Here is a 23,360-nt window from a genome sequence, read left to right as displayed (position 1 = left end):
AAGGGGAAGAATATTAGGCACTTTCAAAATATTTTTATATAAGCGTGAATATCATGGTATAGTAGATGTAGGATAAACACTAAAACATCTGAATTGATTAATGTTCACATATTATTTCGAACAGAATTTGCAAACTGAAGCTGGCAGGCGTCAGGTTAAACTTACTTAACTATTGCTGTTCCTAGCAGTTTTCGACTAAAATCTGCTTAAAGCGCCTTTGTTGTGCTTTGTGACAACTACAAGTGCAGCACGTACTAACTACTAAGTAGTGAATTATTAGAACATGGTGTGGCCAATTAAATTTGAAATGTTAAAAATTAAATAGAAAATAATAATAATAATATTGACAAACTTTTACACAAATTATCTTGCCCCAAACTACGCATAGCCTGTACTATGGGTACAAGACAACGATATATTATATATATATATATATATATATATATATATATATATATATATACAATTAGCTGACCCACCATCGTAAATGGTTGAAAATTTGAAGTTGTATGTATCTTTTAATGCTGACTCATAATCAAATAAATTTAAAAAAAATGTCAAAAATGTTAAAAAATATCTTCGTGTGGACCACCCTTATATATATATTATAGAAAATGGTCTTGGCTTTTCTTAACTACAAATGTAAACTATAATTCTATTTTTGATTCGAAATAACGTCTAGAAAAATGTATCTTGTGGATTTATTAGCAAATAAAACATTGAATTTTTTTTAAACAAAACAAGTCGAAAAAAGGTGTTTAGTTTTGTTTAGTTCACTCGTTCTACTAGTTTAATATTACTCAAATTTATTATTCAGTATTCAGTCCAACTAAGTTTTAAATAAATTGTCAGTTTGGAAAGTGGTATCATTGGCGAGAAAAATAGTGAATGTATTTATCACATACAGTGAACGCATATAAAACATGAAAGTAGTGTTATACTATTTCTACCGTTCATTATTAGCACAAAAAGTTCCCAAATTAAATCACAATACAGAAAATTGGCAATGCATAAACAAGAACGTTATTGGTATCGGATATAGGTCGATATTAGGAAGCGGTGGCGAACTACGCAGTTTTGCAAATAATATGATTACGAGCTCAGCGGTTCGACCATCACCCGCCGAACGTGATATACGTGATTGGTTCTCGGTATGACATGATAACGGTAATTGGTTCGCGCGCTTGACATATCGTCTATGTATGTCAGATACGTGGATGATGCTATGCGCTATGTACGAGAGGATCAGTCCTAATAAAAAACGGGATTTTTTAACTATATATCTAAGGCAGATGTGTGCATACTTTGGATATCTACAATGAAAGCGCTAATCTATATCTAAAAGGCGGCAGCGTTTCTGAGACGTAATATCAGGTGACCTGTATGCTCGTTTGTCCTCCTTTACCATAGAAAAAATACCTAAATCATTTATCAATATATTTATTTAATAGTGTGAAATTCGAGTATTTCTAAATTAAAATGAGTCTATAGTTTCATAATTATGTGTAAGATATATTTTTTTTATATTAGATGAGTTTAAAAATGTGAAATTTACCGAAAAAGTATAAAGTACTAAAGAAACATTTCACAGGTAAATACTGATTCTTCAATATTACTTTCGTGATGTTTATTTTCGTTGGACACAATATGCACTACTGAATTTTACGTTTTATATACACAGTAAACACTCTATTTTGTAGTTTATATTAAATAAAAAAATATGTGTTAGAAAATAAAATATTGTATTTGTGAATATGACGCCGTATATCATATTTGTCATAGGGATTATCTGAAAGCAAAATACTACACAGTTCACCAACTCACTAAGACATCTATAAAACTAGCACATATGAACATTTTAAATTTAGTCTCGCCGTAGTGAGGAGAGTGTTTGCCTATTACGCTTGTATACTAACTTTATGGTTTATAATAGGACGACCAGGATCCGAAAGTGTTCACTCGTCTGTCTCACTGATCATAGAGTCGGGACCGTTTGTAAGCCCTACCCAGGTATAGTTTTAGTTGCGCTATTTTAGAGCGTCAAAAATGCTTCCACATTTAGTATGCGTTCACTATATACACATAATCAGACCCAATCATTTCTTTTATAAAAGCAAACTTAGTACACTTAGATGCTTGAAATGTTCGTTAATAGGAAGAGTATGAAAAAAATAATTAAAGTTCGTAGAGGATATCGTTATTCAACCAACGAATGTAATTTTATTCCACAAATAATAATTTTAATGTGACATATAAAATTGTACATTATGTGTAAAATTTACATTTGCCTACAGTTTGGTTGGATAATTTTAGTAAATTGATATCGGACTAACGTAATACTAAGTAAAATGATCTTATGCCGACTATTTATATATTATTTGATGTCATTTTCCATAATGGAATAAATAAACACAAAAGTCGTTTTTATATTATATGAACTCAGATTTAGCCATGTGTAAAAGGATATTCTAAGTTTTGCATTATGTGGAAGTACGGAAATCTTATCATCTTACAGCACTATATTAACGTTTTATCCTACAAAGATGTTTGTACGTTGACCTTCCCAGACACAGATGTATAATAACTAGATTCAATGAGGAGGAATTTTAAAATTTCATTATAGTCAACTAGGTACAAATCTATAAGCTTTTGTATGTAATATTTATTACTGCGAGAAATATCACAATATTATTAATAACACAATACTTTGTACTCAGATTATTATTATTGGAGAAATACAAAAACCTACAAGTTCTTACGTGACTGGAGTCAAGAAAACTCGATTCACTTTATTACGGACCCGAAAGACCGAAAGTACAAATACCAAGTTGAATCAATACATATACAAGTCAGAAGCTCCGACCACCATCCACTGAGCATTGAATGTAATATCTCTGGAGTGTCAATGAGTTCAGGTACCTACTGTAGACCAGACTCTCAAAAGTATGTAAAATGGGGCGAGAGAACGACTAGTCGAATAAATACTTGTGGCGAATTTTGTTACAATAATTTAGATTTATTTAACCTACACTATTCTGATATAATTTAAAATCTGTTCATATTCGGGACACTACAGGCATGTAGTGGATGTATTGCAGAACGCTGCTATTGTAAGTTGTCGTTCATGTGAACAGAATAGTCGGAAGAAGGAACCAGGTTGGAACTATCGCGTCAGAGATGGCCACGAAATATTGGTTATTTCGTGGCTTTAGTTAAATTTTTTTTTTGTAAATAATTCAAAAACAAACAAAGTGAATAGAGAAAAATGAAGAGAGTATTAAAATGAATATATAAGCTAACCATAAAAAAATCAAATTGATTTTTTAAATTTTGGAATGCAACTAAAAACTTTAATCTTAAACAATGTCTACCAGTACCCGTGGAGTGAAATACGCACGAACTGAAATACAACGTTTCTAAAACTGAAATGATGGTGCTTAAAGCAAGACAGCCTCCGGAGAGAGAACGCAATGTGTTTTTGTACGGCACGACGGTTGGTGTAGTTAAGCAGTTCAAATACCTAGGACATTTGTTCACGGGACGGATGCATGACAGTGATGATATTAAGCGCGAGCGGAGGGCCCTTGCAGTCAGAGGAAACATTCTTAATCGGCTATTTGCTAAATACTGCAAGGATGTAAATATCTTCAAGGCGTACAGTTTAGGCAGCTATACCTGCCAGCTGTGGATAACGTTCCCGCAAAAAGTTATGAGCAGAATAAGAGTCCAGTACAATGATGGGTTCCGGGCTCTTACGCGGCTCCCACGGTGCTGCAGTGCTTTGGCCATGTTCGGCGGAATACTCGTGACGGTCTCTGAAGAATCCAGTGTTTAAGCGCTGGATTGACACGGACAAGAACAAAAAATTGCTGCATAAATATGTGCAATTTGTAGTTTTAGTTACTTTAATTTTATTTTTAACTTGACACCCCTATACAGTGTTCTATATTTTGTGCAGCTATGATTATTTTTAGCTAATTGTAGTCATTATGCCTGAAATAAATGCCTTTAATTTTATTTATTTATATAACAAACCCCTTTTTGTATTATTATCTTTCCTTCCAGTATTTATGTATCTGTTACCTTGGCTAACTAATTGCCTTGACCTAGCTCTGTTTTGGCACAACACATGTAATTAAAGTAGGCAGCTCTTTGAATCAGCAGTATTCGTGTGAAAATTGCACCCGAAGTATTCCGTTTTTATGGAAACTTTGAACGACACTTGACGGTTTATTAACTTTCAAAGCGAGAAGAATATTGTCAACTCAGCTCTTACTTTTTGTGGTTTTGTGACAGTTTCAGTGAAATTGTTTTGATTTCAATAACTAGATTTATTTTTGACTAAATATGAAATAAAAACATATATTCTTGTTTGTAATTTGAAATGGTACACTGTATCATTTATTGCTTATATCAAAGAGTGAATTTGTCGGTCAGCCGAGTTTCACGCCGGATATCGTGTAAAAATGCGAATTTATACGCGCAACATGTAGTCTGGTATTTCATAACCGTACGATTTGCAATAAGCTTTATGTCCTCACAGCGCCAGTTTATGCAATTTCGAATTCCTCCTACCAAAACATTTTATTTGCCGTTAAAGCCTGAATTGACTTTGAAGAACAAAAATTCACTCTAGTTAAAACCACTTTTCTCTAAATTAATATAACTATCAATTCTGAAAAAATAAATATTATAGTGTATGATAAAACACTTAAGATAGTTGTACTTATTATTTTTACAAATCACATGTTGTAACCAAAACGTCATGAATTGACCACGGAATATTTAGTTTAAACCTAAACCTAGGGTAATATGACTCTAAATAACATAATTTTTGTTTCCAATAATGCAGAAAATGCAAATTATCTAATGTAATCGTTACTCTTTTGAGTTTTTTAAAGATTAATCACGTTAGTCAAAATTTATAACATTTTATAGCTTATCGCTTTATATACATTGTATAAAATCTAATGTAAAATGCTGAAACTGTTACTATAGATTTAAAAGAGTAGCAATGAGTTTCTTGCCACTTCCGAATTGGTCGTAAAAAAGTGTCATTTTGACCTAATCGAACAAAGGATTTTAATTTTCTTTTGTAACACATTTGAAAAATATTTTTATTGCAGATTTGTTAAATTACTTAACGGAAGCCATTACGCTCAGCCGTATTGCTCAGAATTTTCTTTAAAATAATTATTTGACTAGACGGCAGTTATCAAGTTTAGTTATCAATTCTCAAAGACTAATATGAAAACTGCATAAATCCACTTAGACTTAGTGAAGGCCTAAAAGCACGAAATTATAATCCAACGATGAAGCAATGTGAAGATTAATATGTTAATTAAAGTAATATCAGCTACTTGTCTACACACCAAATTTTCGTTAATGTATATTTAAAGCCGTGCTAAATTTACAAATCTCTTTATTTCTATAGAGCATCAAATAAAACATTTATGTAAGAAAAAAAACATATAAATAATGCCTTAGAAATTGATTTTCATGAAACTTTTCCACTTGCATATTTGAATGTTATAAATGATCACATCCACACTGAGGCACTACATACATGATGTTATATACATACTTCATTATATTGAGAAAAAAAAAGCTTACCAATTTGCAAAAAGCAATTACATTCAGCACAAGTGGGTAAGGGCTTTCGGTCGGAATCCGAGAGCCGCGGGTTTAAGTCCCGTAGATATCCATAAATCTTGGTAAGAAGTTTAATTTGTAATCACTGGCTAAATAAACGCAGCGAATATAACTTTTTGGATTATTTCCATATCTTGTAGTTTACTTTGTGGATCAATGGAACGTATTAAGTAATGATTTTTATTTACCAAGTCTTAGAATGTTAGCTTTGAGTGGTCTTATACTTTGATTGACTTGCTCTAGACGCTTTACACTTCGCATATTAAATTAAACAAAATGTTTGATATCACCTCCACGCGTTTTATGCAAAAAGTCGGATAATCCCATAAAGGTTCTTTCGTTCATTTAGACACAAGCAAAAACGAGTGGCCACTAAAAAGTACTGCAATTATGACGTGTAAAACAGAAAAAAGTGCCTCAAAAAGAGGGCCATTAAAAATTAAATGTTCAACAAAAAGTCGTTTCGTAACACCGACAAACTTTGCTAATTTATAGTTGACGGGACGGTACACCCAACGAGGCTAATCTCACATTTAGTTTGCTAAATATTTTGTTGAAAATCATAACATTCCATCTTTATAACAGCATAATATTGTTGGCTTAACATATCAGGAATTATATGAATGGTTTGCTTCTAATTATATTATAAAACCCACGCTTTCATAGTACATGATAATACAAACATTATTTGAATGTATCCAAGATCACTTTTGTATGTTTATTTATTTCATGTTTTTTTTTATTATGTTAGTATACTTCTTCTTATAATAGTTAAAAGTGGCGTGTTAAGACTACATTACGACAGCATTGGAAACTTCATAAAGGACAGGTAGTATGAAATACAACTACGCTCACCGAGCGAGGCTCCTTTAGTCGACTCGAGCCGACTTTTACCTAGTGAGCGTTACACAGCAGAGCGTTACAGCTCTGTTTCATTCAGTAGCAAGTAACAATCTACTTGCTACGATATTTCTTCTACTACTATGATGTTTCCAATGAAGTTGACGAACATAATTATATTATAGCAATCTGAGCAAGAGTCATCTGATGCGTATAATCACCACCGCCCTTGCCCTTTTGTAAGACATCGGCAAAATATAAGCTGGGAATAAAAATCGGATTAGATGAATTTGAATTGGATGAACCCCGCATATAAGTGGTAATATTTCATAGCCACCAACAAAGATGCGTGATAACACTGGCCCAAAACAACCCGTAAGCTTACCTGAGTTAATAGCCCATAAAACAGACCAGCACAGGCAGTCCTGGTACAGTTACCACAGTGTGACAATCATAATTATTGCAGTGAGTCAACTCTGTGGCTAAAGCAAAGCGGCGAAACCGCCTACCAGCGACATCCTCCTATTTAGACATGTCACACACACGAATGCAGTTGCACTGGTTTTGAATTCTCATGCACGAGCTTGATACGTTACTACTCTGTAACTTTTCAAAAAAAATTATCACAGCAAAGAATCGGGGTTTCATGAGAGTCAATAGTGGCAAGGCAAGTACGTAGTAACTTACTAAAATTTGTTTCAGTATGTTATGTTATATTTAAGGCTTTAACGTATGATTTTTCGAATGCAACACATAAAACATACTTAGTCGCTTCTAGACATTTTAGCGTAATATAATTCCATTTGTACAGCAGCTTTGTAATTATGTAATAGCAGTGCATGTTGTCACAGTGCTTCAGCAAATATAAAGAGTTGGAGATTTTTAATAACATTCACATGTATTTTGTGAGGTATGTTATTACGTAAATTTACATTTGATAATTTTTTTGTAATCATGTGATAACCTTGATGGAAGTTAGCTTTATTTGACGGTATTTCCGTATATGTTTAGATTCAGGCTATAGTTAGTGTTCGGGGTTTCGTAAGAACCTGTATCTCCATCTACTATCAAGATTATTTTTGTCAGGAACGCATCAAAACTTATACGGCCTAGGTAACAAATAAACTTGGCATGATGTTATACCTGAGAATAAACTAAAAATACGGTCACCACAACGATAATTCTGAAATTATCCTTGAAATGTCAAGCAGCTTTGCAAATAAACGTGGGAAACGTTATACGTCCGAATAAACCAATCCTTCAAAGCAAAATGTCTATTTGTAAACAGTTTGCATATTCTCGTTTATTCAAGAGCTTTTATCTATTGACCTTCAATCGATTTACAAGGTCTCAAATATCAAGGTCACGTGTACCGAGAGCGTATATCGACAATCCGCTTATGTTTCCTCACAGCAACGGTCGAGTTACGAGAAGGTTGTCGGCCTTGAAACGGTGTACTCTTTATCAGGGGCGGACTATCAGTTAATGGGGCCCCAGACTAACTTCTAAGGGGCCTGCATAGTTAACTAACTAATTACCACTATGGCAACAAACTATTATATTTAACTACTAGAGATCCCGGGTTCGAATACCGGTAGGTGCAAACATTTCTATGATGAATATGGATGATTGTTTCCGAGTCATGGATGTTTATATGTTATATCTTATATCTTTAAACGAGCAATTCTTGTATATTATATTTAATCTGAATCTCGGAAACGGCTCCAACGCTTTTCATAAAACTTAGTATAGGGGCTTCTGGGGGCGATAAATAGATCTAGCTAGGTTTCAATTTAAAAAAAAATTAGATTTATCCGTGTTTTAATAAGAAACAGCTACAATAACATAATAATACAACGGTAAATTTTGCCACTATATACAAGACTATAAAAACTCAGATGGGACATTGGGTGATCCAGAAAGCAGAAGACCCTGGTTCAAATCCTATTTGGTTTTTTTGGTCAAATTTTGTACTTTCTTAAAAATCCGGGCAAGGCTCGGTCAGCCGGATATTGTATGTTTAAGTAGGTACATTGTATTAAATATATCATTGTCTTGTACCCATAGTACAGGTTATGCCTAGTTGGAGGCTAGATAATTTGTGTAAAAGTGTGTCATTATTATTATTATTTTCATCGATGTTTTCTAGGCATCCCATATTATATAAAAGTATCGTAAAAATGAGATATACCTAAAAACTAAGTTATACAAACAGCAATGGCGCTGTGGACCCTTTATTTCCGCTGGGCCCTGGGCTGTAGTCCAAGCCCTAAATATAGCCCCATATAGATCCACCGCTAATATTTATGCATTTTTCTAAGAATCTGTACCCGAATTTCTAGCTATTCTGGGAACTCTCTATCCGGTCTATCCATCTGTACGTTAAAAGACTATGTTATTAGTTATAAGCCATTTATGATGGTTATAATCAACAATGGTCAGGTATTTAACATTAAAGTTTAAACATTTATTAAGTTTTTATGATCCTCATCTACCAAATTTCTTTATCTGTTTACTTCAAATGAATTGGCGGCACTACGTAGACTTTCACCGCTTCGTTGTGTCTTCTATTACAAATACTGAATCCCATCTTTTACCATCACTACTGTACTCTTTTCACCAACTGCATGTATGGCGCTCAAGAGTGCAGTTTCTGAGGAACTTTTTCCATGTACTTTGCAAGTACTACAAAATCCATTTGTGCAGTGTTTCTATCACATTACGATACTTATGTTCCTCTCCTGGTATTCTATTAAGAGAAGCGATGATCACTTACCCATCAAATGACGCGTAAGTCAACAATTATTTTTTAAATTATGTGGAGTAGATCTACAGACGAGATTATTTTGCATGGAACATGTATTGCGTGCTCTAGGATAGGCTATACACCATCTCTATATCTGCCAGTCTAAAAGATGATACAGTTAAAAATGTTGTATGTTTCATCTTTTTACTTTACCATTTAGCCACAGAACCGTATGACGGAGTAAAACTTGTGTTAAATATAATCTTGTGATTGAATGCACCTATTTGGCTAAGAATAGAAATAGTGTTAATTCTTATTTGGAATTGAAATCGAAAGTTCTTCTTTTTATGTTACTAAATTGCAGAAAGGTCGGATGAACTGGTGCCTTTTATTATTAGCACGCACTGTGTACTATCTGCCCATAGCATTTTCTTTGAATATTCCAGGTGATATGCCAACTTTCTGTGCTCGTTTGTGTCATTTAAATTATTTTCTACCCGCGTTCCATGATCTGCCTGTTGGGTACAATAATGAATTTTAAGCTTAGACTGCAAATTATCTTCAAGTCTGAATGTACGTTGTTCTACTGCGTCCTCGCTGCCAGTTCTTCCACTCCTGTTGCTCTTTGCAATCACTCGTCGCACTGCTTCCGCTCCGAGAGAATGTCAACCAGCATTTGATTTCTTTTCAAGGCTTTATATTCTATTTCTACAAAAGAAAATATAATATATTATCGAATTGATAATATAGTAATATAATATAATATTGCAAATAAACACTAAATTTGAAATTAAAAATTCACCAACAATAAAAATATATAATATTTAGAATCCGAATTAAAAAACAATTGAAAAAGAGAACAAAAGTTTTACTTACTGAACGCAACAACAAATGCAACGCTATTTCCAATGCAATGAAACACAATATTAAATATAATGGTTACTGAAAATAAAAAATTATAATTTTTACTTCAATGCTAAGGATAGTAAAATGCGCAACGTATAAGTGTAAATATATCAATGAGATTATGTCAATTTCTTAACATGTGGATAAGAATACAAGGTCATGTAACTCAAAAAAAAATTGCACGAATAATATAAACAATAAAATATTATGAAACAATTACGTATTCATTTATTCAAATTAAATCAAAACATGCTCCTATACACATTAGATCTCGTGTAAAATATTAAAATCGATCCGTTTAGGAGATTAGAGATGTTGAACAAACTAACACAACAATATAAGGTATTTATAAATATAGATACACAAAAACAGAATATATCGATACATTTTCCGTACTTATGGTAAATAACAAATATGTACTTACCAATGGATGAGGAAGGATGAGATGAGAATGGATGACTGCTTACTTGATGCGAGGTATGCACTTAGATTAACGTGTACAAACGCACACAAAAACACAGAAAAGACAAATAATTTATGAATAGTATAGTATAGCGTCCCCGTATTTAAGCACCTACGTGCATAGTTATTTTCTTTAAAACATATTTTATGTAAAGACACGCCACGTTTCTATTACATTACATGTATACATGTTATTAACTTAAAAAATTAACATCCCTTTTAAAAGGAACATACCTACTGAACTAATAACAGTAACAAAATACACCCAAACGTGATAAAATACAATGGTGTCAAACGGTATTGTACTAGTAATTGTTTAACATGTACTAACAAAAATGTCATACCATGCTCAAGGGTATACTTAAAGAAAATCCAAGAAAGCACAAAACTCCTGTTATATAGATGCTTTTCACTGAAGGAATTTCATTGTGCAGCAACTTTGTTACTGTCAACATCATCATAACCTGAAAAATAACAATAGTTCATGCCGTGGTATCATAAATTGAATCAATGGTAGAATATAAATCTATATCACAACACCGGATCGAATTTCTAATCGAATTAGTATTGCGGTGAATTAAAATATATCTAACAACAAATAACAGGATGACGATTTCCAAATTGACCTTCGCACAAATTATAAAGAAATTTTCTTCTTAAGGCTGCCATCCCAAGAAATAGACAAAATAGCGCATAGTTGAAACCATTTCTTGACGGTTTATATAAAGAAGAATAAAATTTATAAATTGTTTACCAATACTATTCAATATCGCATACTTTTGTGAAGAAAATTGTAATAAAAATCTGTAATAAATAAAAAATGCTTCTTATTCTAAATTATGGTGATCTCGTACGGAAATGGTAACCTATCTCCACTCGATTCCTCAAGGCCGTTGGCTGGGTCTCCAGCCTCAACAGAATAATTTAAAAAAATCGAGGTATGAAGTTATACCTGAGAATAAACCAAGAATATGTAAAATGTTGACTATATCGCTGATAAAAATGTCAATACAATGTGTATTATAAACGTGAGCCAACGAGGAGAGGCACCTGCAAGTAGCGTATATGTATTTTACAAACTGTCAATCTTATGTAGTGTTACGGCCGTTTTCAATAACCTATCTATCCTTAGCTTAACTTACTAGAGATAGACAAATCTATCCTTTTACTTACATTTCAATAACCTATCGACATAAACTAACATATCTATATTGGACATAACTGTGGATAGATAAGATCTTGTCATTAAGCGGGGATAGCAATGTATTCGTAACTAGAGATACTTTATTGAAAACGGCCGTACATCTACATCATTTGATAATGACAATAACAATATGATCGACGATGAATATCAATTATTATGATACCAGGGCAGCTGATGGTATGTTATATGAGCGTTGCCAATCTTATAAAGCGCCGAATAAATGTGTATGTAAACTTGAAATCTTAAAACACATCAAATTAGGGGGATTGTAGTGACAGTCAACGGTAACCCAAATTGTAACTATAAGCTACCATCGTCTCAGTTAGGAGGTGAGTAGAGAGTGAGCCTGCCCCTTAAGCTACGAATCCCGGCTCGTTTCACGGTAGATGCAAAATTCTACAGTAAATTTGAATTTATGAATCATGAATGCTAATATATGTTTATTGCATATTTTTTTTTCAAACTCAAATAATCTTTATTGAATTAGGCTTAAACTAAGCTAAGCGCTTTTAAATAGTAACTATAAATATTTCTTTTAAATTACTGAATCTACCACACGTTCGGAAAAGCTCGTAACAAGAAACTCAAGGGCCACTCTTTTCAATCAAATAAAGTATTTTTACAATGGCTGTATTATACATAATAAATTAGTTTGTAAGATGCTGCGTCCAATATATGAATCATGTTTAGATAATATAAATTATTTCATAAAAAGCAATAAAGAATAAACTGTATAAAATATATTAATAATCGTTTATTGGATGCATCAACCTTTAGAGCTTGAATTCAAACGTTGTTTGTGTAAGGATGCATCGTGATCATGTTGGTTGTGATAACTGTTACGAGTATAATTAGTAATTGCATCTAACAAATACAATGATTTATTAACAGGCACCACAAGCAGCACCCGTTCACGAGTAGACGCATGGACCAGCCATCGTTCCCTTCGCACATATTTGAGAGTAGGAGGCGTGCAAGCACACGACGAACCATATTATAGCATACCTACGCATGATTACTACAAAATTGCAAAATTAATGCTCACAAATGATTTTATTTAATGCAATTACAGTGGATTCTATATAAACCAAAATAATATAATCATGTTACTATCATAAGATTATGCAATCTTAGTATGAAGAATTATTATTAGGTGGACCAGGAGCATCTATTTTCCATACTTCTTTATCCTTTATATATATTTATTATATAAAGGATAAAGAAGTATGTATTTGTATGTAATTATATTTTATTAAATCGTACAGTACTAAGCTTTTTGAATAAGGCGATTCTTTATTACTTTTCATAATTTAGAATTATATCGTTATCCATAGGTGCCAGTCTTTGCCTAGCCTTGACTAGATAATTCATGTGAGAGTGCGTCAAACTCTTAAAACTTTATTATATTGTAAGAATTGGTACCCTGTTTAATTTTCTATGTAATATATATTAAAGGGAAATTTCTATAAATATATCATATATGAAAATCTCCAACACCACAGATCCTTAGACATGTGTTGTTGGCTTAGTGGAACCAAATTCATTTAAATGTTTTCATTTAAGAGAAGGTAAACCCGCAAGAGACACGTGTGAGATTGAAAAAAACGGCGAAAGGACAATTCACAATAGCAGAGGTCAAGAGAGAATAAAACTATCAGAAAAAATATAAAGAGATGCTTTATCGACATGTAAGGCACGCAGTAATATAGTTCGTTAACAACATATCGTTCGTTAGTACTAATAAAGTATAATATATCAACATCATCACCAGCCGGAAGACGTCCACTGCTGAACAAAGGCCTCCCACAAAGATATCCACAACGATCGGTCCTGCGCTGCCCTCATCCAACCTATTCCGGTGATCTTGACCAGATCGTCGGTCCATCTTGTGGGGGGCCTAATAACACTGCGTCTCCCGGTACGTGGTCGCCATTCGAGGACTTTACTGCCCGAACGGCCATCTGTCCGTCGAACTATGGCCCTGCCCACTGCCACTTCAGTTTCGCAATCATTTGGTCTATGTCGGTTACAATAACATATACTAAATAAAAATAACTTACCAAACCAGGCGTTAGTACAACTGTCATATATACGTAGACATACATCGTGTATAAGTTATGAAGATCGGTGAACTCCGCGCTCAAGGGTAACAGGACAAACAATAAATAGTGTGGTGTGACTGCTATTGAGATTTTCACACATCTAGAGAGCGACAAGTAAAGCACCCTCATAATCAACGAACGGGCCAATGCAAGTATCGTGGAGACTGTTCCAAATATCAACACTGTCGTGTCTACCATAGTATATGGAGATATTGCGCCAAAATCGTAAACTCCAATCAAACCAACACTAAACATTTCGTTCATTCGCTTCATTGACTGAAAGGAAAACTTGTTTGTACTATTTTTTTATAGAAATCAGTGACCAAAAGAATGGTCCATCTCGTGTTTATCGGTATAGGTTTCCATCACAGTGATCGTTGGGTGTTACTCGTGCCATATCCACATAATAAATAGTAATAAGTACAGAAGTTTTACTTTTTTATCACCCATTAAGAAATTAGCTACTTCTTAGGCCTGCTTATAAGATTTTGATGATTTAACAGTTTGTTAATGCGTTAGGATGGTAACACATTGGTAAATAAGTGGTTATTGTCTATTCAAACTTAGTTATAAGTTACCTAAACAGGGCTGAGATGCGTGTAAAAGACGGAAGGCAAGTTTGAATACCAATCTAATGAATAGCAAAATGATACCAGAAAAAAAATTAAAGATTTTAGTAGTTTATCTAAAAGTTTTGTTTATTCTTCACTATGTTTAAGATGACTTTAACTCCGATCGAATAAACAAAAAGGAAAATATGTACCTACAACAGGAATCAAAAAGGCAAGCGAATCGCAGTGAGGGATTGTCCCGCACTCTCGTAGGTATTTTTTCACGTCAGACATGTCACAAAAACTTCTAACATTGCATTATAGGTACAATGCAAAGTCACAGTCGGGGTGGCAGGTGTCACAGAAATAATATTTCATTTGCCTCACATTACACCGGCAAACATCATTCGACTATTTTGCGTTTTTTTTTTAATATTATTACTTTAGTAATAGTACAGCCCTGGAAGAACAATGCACATGCTATTGCTCCTTATAATAACAGATTAATAACACTTACGTGGTCCTGTGCGAAATTTAAATCTCTCAAATCCATTAACTGGTAAAAGGCAATTACAATCAAGGTGTGTGCTGAGATTAATAAGCAAAATACAACAAGTAACGTAGAAAATACACTCCAGAGGAAACTGAGCCTTAAAAACTGTAAAAAAACATAGGAAAAATATGTAATGATTTTATCAATACAGCCGATAAAGAATTAGACATAATTGGGGTTATTACTGTTGATTGGCAATGGTTTTAGGGGAAACAAGTTTTTAACTTGATTTATTTCGTGTCGGTTTAGATCACGTAGCGGGCTTCGTCATTCTTTGCAGCAGTGTCATATGGGCCGTGTAGCTACCTAACCTAAAATATGATCGGAGGAAGCGAGTACCATTCGTCATTCGCGAGCAAGGGCGCTGCTGTGGAGGCTCACCAGTGGGAGGCTCCTTTGCACATGATCCCGGCTAGATTATGGGTACGGCGCCTACTTCTGCCGTGAAGCAGTAATGTGTAAACTTTACTGTGTTTTGGTCTGAAGGGCGCCGTAGCTTGTGAAATTACTGGGCAAATGGGACTTACCATCTTAAATTTTATAAAATATTTTCTTTAAATATTTTATAAGTTTATAAGATCTTCACCTAATAATATCTTTATTCATTGATAGTATATTATATGAATCGAATTGTGATCTTAATACAATTATTATTATATTTATTATTTTTGAAATAGAACTTGCCTTCAACAATGAGTTAGTCGTGATAGTTGCTATAAAGAACACACCCAACCACACAGATGCAATTACAAAACACTGCACCGATACGTTGTGTCTGTCGTAGAGTATAAATAATCGTCTGAAAACGAGAAATACAGATATTTATTCATACGAATTTCTCTGTCACAAGATTATTTTTTATTTATTTTTATCTATGGCATCCCCGTTACTACGTTACATCGTTAAATTTATTCACTCAGACCTTTCAATTTTATTTGAAAGGATTTTCCGTTCATATTAATTTCGTTTTAGTGAAAATTGAACGAAAAATTTATGAGATATTAATTAAATGATATTAATTCTGCTGTGGAACTTTATAAGCGCCATTATTATGTATAAAAAGGCGGCTTGGGCGATCTGCAAAATTAAATCTCGCTTATAAATTTACAAAAAATATATATCGAATTAAATTTTAGAGACTGAGGGTTTGCTGATTAAATAAAACAACTGCTGACGACTGAAGGTTTAAAATATGAATAAATAGGAAAATGCTCGGAATTAAATAAAAACAACAAATTTGTTTTTCCTTTGATGCGTCCCTCGTCGAATTTATTGACGCAACGGTTTGACAGTTATGCTGTGAAACAATTTCATTACAACAACAGGCTGCATTTTTACGAAGCAATTCTTGATGTTATGATATATTATTGACAAATTCATAAAAAAACATTGTTTTATTTTTTATATACAGAACAACGTTTGTCGGGTCAACTAGTAATCAATAAAATGAAAAGAGATTCCCCATCTTTTAAAATTTATACCTTTCAAATAAACTCAGTTACTAAAATTCGTATAACTGCTGTTTGTGCAAAGTAGTGCAGTCGATTTAATATGGTTTAAGGCCCATCCTAATAATATTCCATCGTAAAAAGCTTCAACAGTTTCGTCGCTTTTATAATGCTAATAACTTCGAACCGGGGCTTACATCTGATGTAAATATGTTTATCATGAAACGCACAGTTACTTTGTGAAATCAACTACCGGTTGCAGTATTCACGACACGCAACGAATTAGGGATATTGAAGCTTAGAACATACTTCCCCCTTAAAGGTCAAAATCGCAAGACTTGTCCTCTGGTATTGCCATTAAATAATCAAGAATAGCATAGCAGGGTTGGAACTGGCAATTCAGACATACAGGTTTCTGGGCACAAATATACTGAAAATACTACTTGAAAATAAACAAATTACAATTTTAGTAAACTTACATAAATTACATTAATAATCAGAACGAATTTTACTATACATATAGCTTAGATAATTTATACATCTAGATAGAGTCTCTTGCCGTTAGACAACCGACAAAATTAGTCCAGGTTTAATACTTTAGTGTGCGTGAAAAGCTATGTCTTACACTCTTTTCTTCACAATTTATATGATACTTAGTGTTAGAGTGCGTGCATTGCTCAAAATAGAGATTAATTCTAAGCTCATTAGTTTTCGACGTCTTCACAGTTGTCATAGTCTATCTAGAAGTATTAATGATCTAAGACTGATAATTAAAATATAAATGTTACTAAACTTACTCATAATTTACATGTGCTGACGTATTACGAACATCAGTGAGAGTGTTCGATCGGCACCTAACTAGCACGTCTTTATCAGATATGCAGGTTCTATTCTCAGTAACAAAGCTGCAATCCATCCAGCTTGGCAAGTCACGAAAATTTGTACTCATGAAACGTAACGAATCGGCCAAGCTTAGCGAATTCTAACAAAAATAATGTAATTTAATTGAAAAAAAAATCCAAACCCAATAAACTAATGACTAAACATGTGGGTACCGCGGACTGATAGGTTCACACCTTTAAGATACTCCTGAAGATATTGCATAACAGAATATACAAAACATTAGTCAGTAACATTGTAGAAACAGTGTTTGGTTTCAGAAACGGCCTTCGAACCAGAGAAGCACTTGTGGCTGTACAGGCTTGTGGTTGGTCCATAAATGCTTAGAAAATCAATGGTGTGAAATCTGTGTACATTACACATAATATGTTTTACTGACTTCAAAAGGCATTCGACAATGTAAGGCACGAATAGGCTATGAACATTCCGAGCTGTATGGACCTGGATGGCAAAATCTAGAAACTACTACAAAACCTTTATTAAAATCAATTTGCTCATTTCATAGAAGGGACAAAAGTGTTCCACAGATCTGAAAATTTCGAAGGGATGCATTTTATCTCCTCTTCACCTTAATCTTTATTCAGAGATTATATATTAGAAAGTAGTCTTTGATGGGGCTTCGCTGGTGAAGGGTTACGTTATTATACGGTGTGGAGTAATGGACGATGGCCAGATTACTATTAACAAACTTATGCACGGACAGATAAGGTAACGAATAAAAAAGTGTGAATTTAACACGAAGTGGAGTGTTTCGCTAAAGCTGTGTGATCTGACTCTTTCTACGTTCACACTTCATGCCACAAACTTCGATGCCATTGTTAACATCTGAACGTGTATTTTTCCTTCAAATTCCGATTTTTCAAGGCACTTCTGCCACGTTGAATCAAACTCTCGAATGCGGTTCCTTGTAAGATGCTTCCAGGACGTTACGATATGGATACCCCAAAAACTAGTTCTCCTTAAAAGGACGGTCAATGTCCCTGTCATTTATCTGCTGTTGTAGATGATCTCTTTAATAAAAAAAAAGTGTACTTATATAAAATACTAACAAGCAGCGCCCATAGAACGGTCTGGCATAAAATTCCAAATGAAACTCCTCTTAACAATGGATTTAATGATTCACTTGTATCTAACTTTCTGGTGTACTGTTTTATAAAGAAGTCCATAATCATATAACTCATTCCAAAAGCCAAAGTACCGACACAATAGTCCAAGAAAAATACTGGAAAATAAAACTGTTGTCATTGTATAAATTCTTTGTAGTGCTCAAAACAGTGATAACATTCATTAAGATAAATATTTGGCCTTGGCATTTTACCCAAAGTACGAATGCAATTAGTATACAAAATATTTAATATTTACTCACATGCTGAAAAGGTACAAAATATTATTGATGAGTTGGTTCTTCCTTAAAACAATTTTTGGTAACGTTACGTCACCCGATCATGATAGGATGAATTAGACGTGAATAGTTATTTATTTTCTCAAAATGATTCTGGGGTGGGAGTGAGAGTAACGCTTCAGAAAGAAATGCCCCCTGAGCGTTAAGAAACGTACGTCTCAATTTCTACTTGACTATTCGAGTCAAGTAGAATTTGAGACGTACGCCTTGCCATAATCACCAAAATTTAAAAAAGTGGTTTTGTAATTTACCACGACAGATGTATAATTTAGTATCTCTAAACTATATCCTTAATTTTCTAGTAAAAATACTTAAGCATCATTCTGGATACCGCTCTTTAAAAAAGAGTATTTCGCTGTCATCCTGACAATCCCTAACATGTTGATTGATAATTTTCGAGTACATACCTCTTTCAAGTGTCACTCCTGAAAAAATATCAAAGGTGAATATAGACGATGAAGATGCATAAGCGAGGTAGAGGAACTTTTTAATGCTTTCCCATCTGAAGTGCGTATCTGTCAATTCCTGAAAGACATTATGACGTAAACATGTTGTATGACAGATGTATTTATAAAAGATGTCGAGGGAACGCGACACACTATTAATGAGCATGGAAAAGTTTAAAAATTAAAACCGCTTATATTTGATCAATCTGTCTCATTTAATTTTTTTGTGCCTCTAATTCGGCAAATTAACTATCCTTATATTTAAACAACTAATATGTTGTCACCTTCTGTGTGCTGCCGTTGCCATATGTCAACGGCATGAGACCAGCATTTAGTACTCTGTTATAAAGTTAGCATACAAGACATTTATATGAGATCAAAATGAGATCTTGAGAGAGTAGAAGCAATCTTCTTCATAAAATAAGCCATGACAATGAAAAATAATAATCATTTTTAAATTGCTATATTATTTGCCAAACAAACAATATTTATTACTGCAGTAAATGCATACTAAGTCACGGTGTACTTTGCAAATAAACACTGAACATTTCGACAATTTAGCTGTAATCTCATTTAGGTTTACAATTTTCGTTTCTTGTTTAGCTTTTGTAGCACTCTCAAGGACTTCTTTTCAGTCTGATAGAAAGGGCAAAAGCCCTTAGTTCTGATATATAAAATCTTGTCCATGTGAAGTTTCGAAGGCATAGTTTGCTTTTTGTTTACATTATATGTTTAATTGACCTGCAATTCAAATGCTTCCAATTCTGTAGTATATTCAATGCCAATGACCGCGGGACCTGCTAAATATAAAACTAGGTACATTCCATCCAGAAGTTCGGCAGAGTTCGCTTTATTGAAATTAATTTATTATTAAAATTTTTATTCTTAAATTGACTGGTCTTCAATCTGGCCATTGACAATGAAGCTTCAGATACATTAAAAGTGGTATAATCGGCGACACTCTGTTGAAAGCATAATCTAAAGTAAAGAATTCAAAATCACACACAAAAATAATAAACATTATACATTTATTAATATATTGTATATAAATATAAAATATACTTTACACATACTTAAAATAAAATATGCCCACTATGACTTTAATGGGTATAAAACACCGCTATTTCAAGACGGGCACTCGAGCACAAACTCTTTCCTCGCGTGTCCAATGCCTACTATGAAATTACGATAAAAAGATACAGGCACAAAATTTTGTCACCAAGGTATAATAACACCATAGTTGCCTGTAAGGTTTAATGACTGTATAATAACGTCTACTTATTCCGAATCAGTAACACGGCATTTCTAAGTTTATGATTAATGCCTCGTACGTACAACACGCTATGTGTTGAATATGCTAAATTTAAGGTCACTATATAATCAATCCTACATTTTGTTTCACCGATGAAAGAATACCAAATTGAAAGTCAAGGGATGTGGATTTCGGTGAGAATATGTAATAAATACGACGACGTGTATAGCCGAGTGGTTAGCGATTCACCTACTAAGCTAGAGGTTCCGGGTTCGAATCCCGGTAGGTGCAAGTATTTATATCATGAATATGGATGTTTGTTTCCGAGTTATGGATGTTTATATATATTTATGTATGTTTAAGTAAGTATATTTTATTAAATATATCGTTGTCTTGCAACCCATAAGACAGGCTATATATGCCTAATTTGGGGCAAGATAATTTGTGTAAAAAGTGTGTCAATATTAAAAAAAAAAATACAGGTAACTGATGATAAATTGTTTTACAAATGTCAGCTGAGATAATTTTACTTTTATTCAGGAATCCTTCGAAATACACATTATGCATTAGTTATTTTATTTCACGAGTAGACCCCATCCATAGTGGCATTGTTCCATGAACTTGTAACTTAAATCTAGTTTACACACATTGTATTTATGAAATTGTTCGTTGCTATATGGTGGTATACGGGATGGTATATGGGAATGGTGAAGTCTGTGAATCTAAGTGTGTATTGTGTTTATTAATAACGTGCAAACACCAGTTTCTAATTGTTACATTAACAAATAACAACAAATCATAAATACCAAAGTTTCAAAATGGCCTCTAGAAAATGGCTTTAGAAGAGTAATAATTAAAAAGTACACGATGGCAGGTAAACAGTCGATAGCGATTTCCGACTCACAATTCACCGTTTTTTTATAAATAATCCCTCAAATATTTATAGTAACCGTACCGTAATAAATAAAAAAGATTTATACTCATATTCAGATTACTTATCAAAAAATGTAAAAACAGAACTACTTACATTTTTATCAGTAAAAGAAATAGAAGTACTTCGGGTTATGTATTCAATATTAGTTGATCGGACCCTTGGTCTTGCTAAAAAAAAAATTATTTTATTTGTTATAAAATAATAAATCAAAATGGGTGCTTAATGGAAACCCTTTACGTGTTCGAGATATCGATTTTTTTATCTATCAGAGTAAGCTACAAGACAAATGACATACTAGAGACAGGATTCGACGGGACCCCGTCTATGTTGGATGTTATGGAATTTGGTCTGATTCTGCGATGTACTACACGAGTGATAGAAACAACATAGAACGCTATAGATCTTTTCAATTCCCTTTACTTCTCAATACAAAGTGTTATTCCTGTGGTTTTTCATGGAGTTTTTGTGATAAAAAGTAAAGAATACCTTACGGCTTGGCAATAAAAGCGTTATATAGTACCGATCTTCGAATTTATTTAGAAGAAACAATTCAAAATGACCCATGATCAAAATATTGATAGATATTTAAAAATAAATAAAATATAATGAGGGCCTTTTTTATGGAAAAGGAGGACAAACGAGCGTATGGGTCACCTGGTATTAAGTGATCACCGCTGCCACATTCTCTTGCAACGCCAGAGGAATCATAGGAGCGTTCTCGGCCTTTAAGGAAGGTGTACGCACTATTTTTGAAGGTACTCATGTCGTAATCGTCCCGGAAACACAGCACAAAAATTTCATTAAACAGCTTTGTAGTACGTGGAAGAAAGCTCCTTGAAAACCGCACTGTGGAGTACCACCACATATCCAGATGGTGGGGATGATATCGACATGATATCGGCTGACTTCCAGGAGTCAGGGACTACGCCTTTTGAATAACCGGCGGTTAGCACAGGCGTCAACTCAGGGGCACAAATTCTAAGCACGATTGGAGAAATGCCATCCGGCCCGCTCGACTTCCTGACGTCCAACGAAAACAGAGCTTGCCTAACAGTTTTTTGTCTGAACTGTACTTCAGGCATAGAGCTCTCACACCGCGGGATGGTCAGCGGTGTTTTTCCCTTGTCGTCAAGAGTTGAGTTGGAGGCAAAAAGAGCGTACAGAAGATCGGCTTTCTCTTTTACCGTATGGGCCAGGATGTCATTCCTCATGTGCAACAGCAGCAGGGACGGCTTGTTGATGTTACCAAGAGCAGCTTTCGACAAGGACCAGAACTTGAGTGTTCCAGTCGGGTAACTGGAAAGCTGCTCGCCGATTTTGACAACGTGCTTCGATTTCACAAGCGCGATTTGCCGCTTAAAGAATCTGGAGGCATGGTTTTATTTCATCTTTAGAACTTTGCCGTTCGGATTCTCCCTCGGTGGACTCCCCTATTCTTTTTACGCCCAGGGAAAGCACAGGGCAAAGCCTTAATAACATTGTGAGTATATTATTTCGTTGTCACAATGCATGGAAAAACAAAAATTCATTATTTATTGCCACTAATAATTATAAAATAAATAGTATCAGATTATTTAACTTACTATACATATTTTTATTTCACTTTCGTATATATTTATCACATCTCGAAGGTTTATTTATAGAGTGTAACCCTGATCTTACGCTTTTCAATAATGCAATTAATATCCTGAGCTTTATTTGTTGTTTAGGTAAATGGATAAAAACTTGATAAATATCGATTAATATATTATAAATTTCTTTTGATACCCCAATCTGATATCCACAATTGAAATAATTGTAAATGTCACAGATTGATTGAGTGATGGTATTGTCTTAATATTACCTCAGTCCGACGTATTTTAAACTCTATGATATGACGTCAAGCTCAAGACGTCTTGTCAAGCTCACCCATTGTCATAGTCACTAAGAATATTAACACTATATTCTAAGCAAAGTCAATAT

General features: G+C 33.8%; 1 protein-coding gene across 1 annotated transcript in view; it reads right to left on the bottom strand.

Moving 5' to 3' along the window:
- The window catches only part of LOC126979010 (sodium-dependent nutrient amino acid transporter 1-like), a 48,070-nt gene extending 24,908 nt beyond the window's left edge, over positions 1–23,162 (bottom strand). The window contains exons 1-9 of the mRNA XM_050828150.1: positions 22,982–23,162; positions 21,492–21,565; positions 19,174–19,291; positions 18,414–18,586; positions 17,262–17,446; positions 15,701–15,815; positions 14,981–15,121; positions 13,871–14,188; positions 10,951–11,070 (exon numbers count right to left, since the gene is read on the bottom strand). Coding sequence (XP_050684107.1) covers positions 10,951–11,070; positions 13,871–14,188; positions 14,981–15,121; positions 15,701–15,815; positions 17,262–17,446; positions 18,414–18,586; positions 19,174–19,291; positions 21,492–21,565; positions 22,982–22,988 — 1,251 coding nt within the window. The 5' untranslated portion in view covers positions 22,989–23,162. The remainder of the gene's footprint in view (positions 1–10,950; positions 11,071–13,870; positions 14,189–14,980; positions 15,122–15,700; positions 15,816–17,261; positions 17,447–18,413; positions 18,587–19,173; positions 19,292–21,491; positions 21,566–22,981) is intronic.
- Positions 23,163–23,360: the final 198 nt, after the last annotated feature.

This window comes from Leptidea sinapis, chromosome Z, assembly GCF_905404315.1.
Source record: "Leptidea sinapis chromosome Z, ilLepSina1.1, whole genome shotgun sequence".
Taxonomy (NCBI): Eukaryota; Metazoa; Arthropoda; class Insecta; order Lepidoptera; family Pieridae; genus Leptidea; species Leptidea sinapis.
This window is presented reverse-complemented; position numbering and strand designations above follow the sequence as displayed.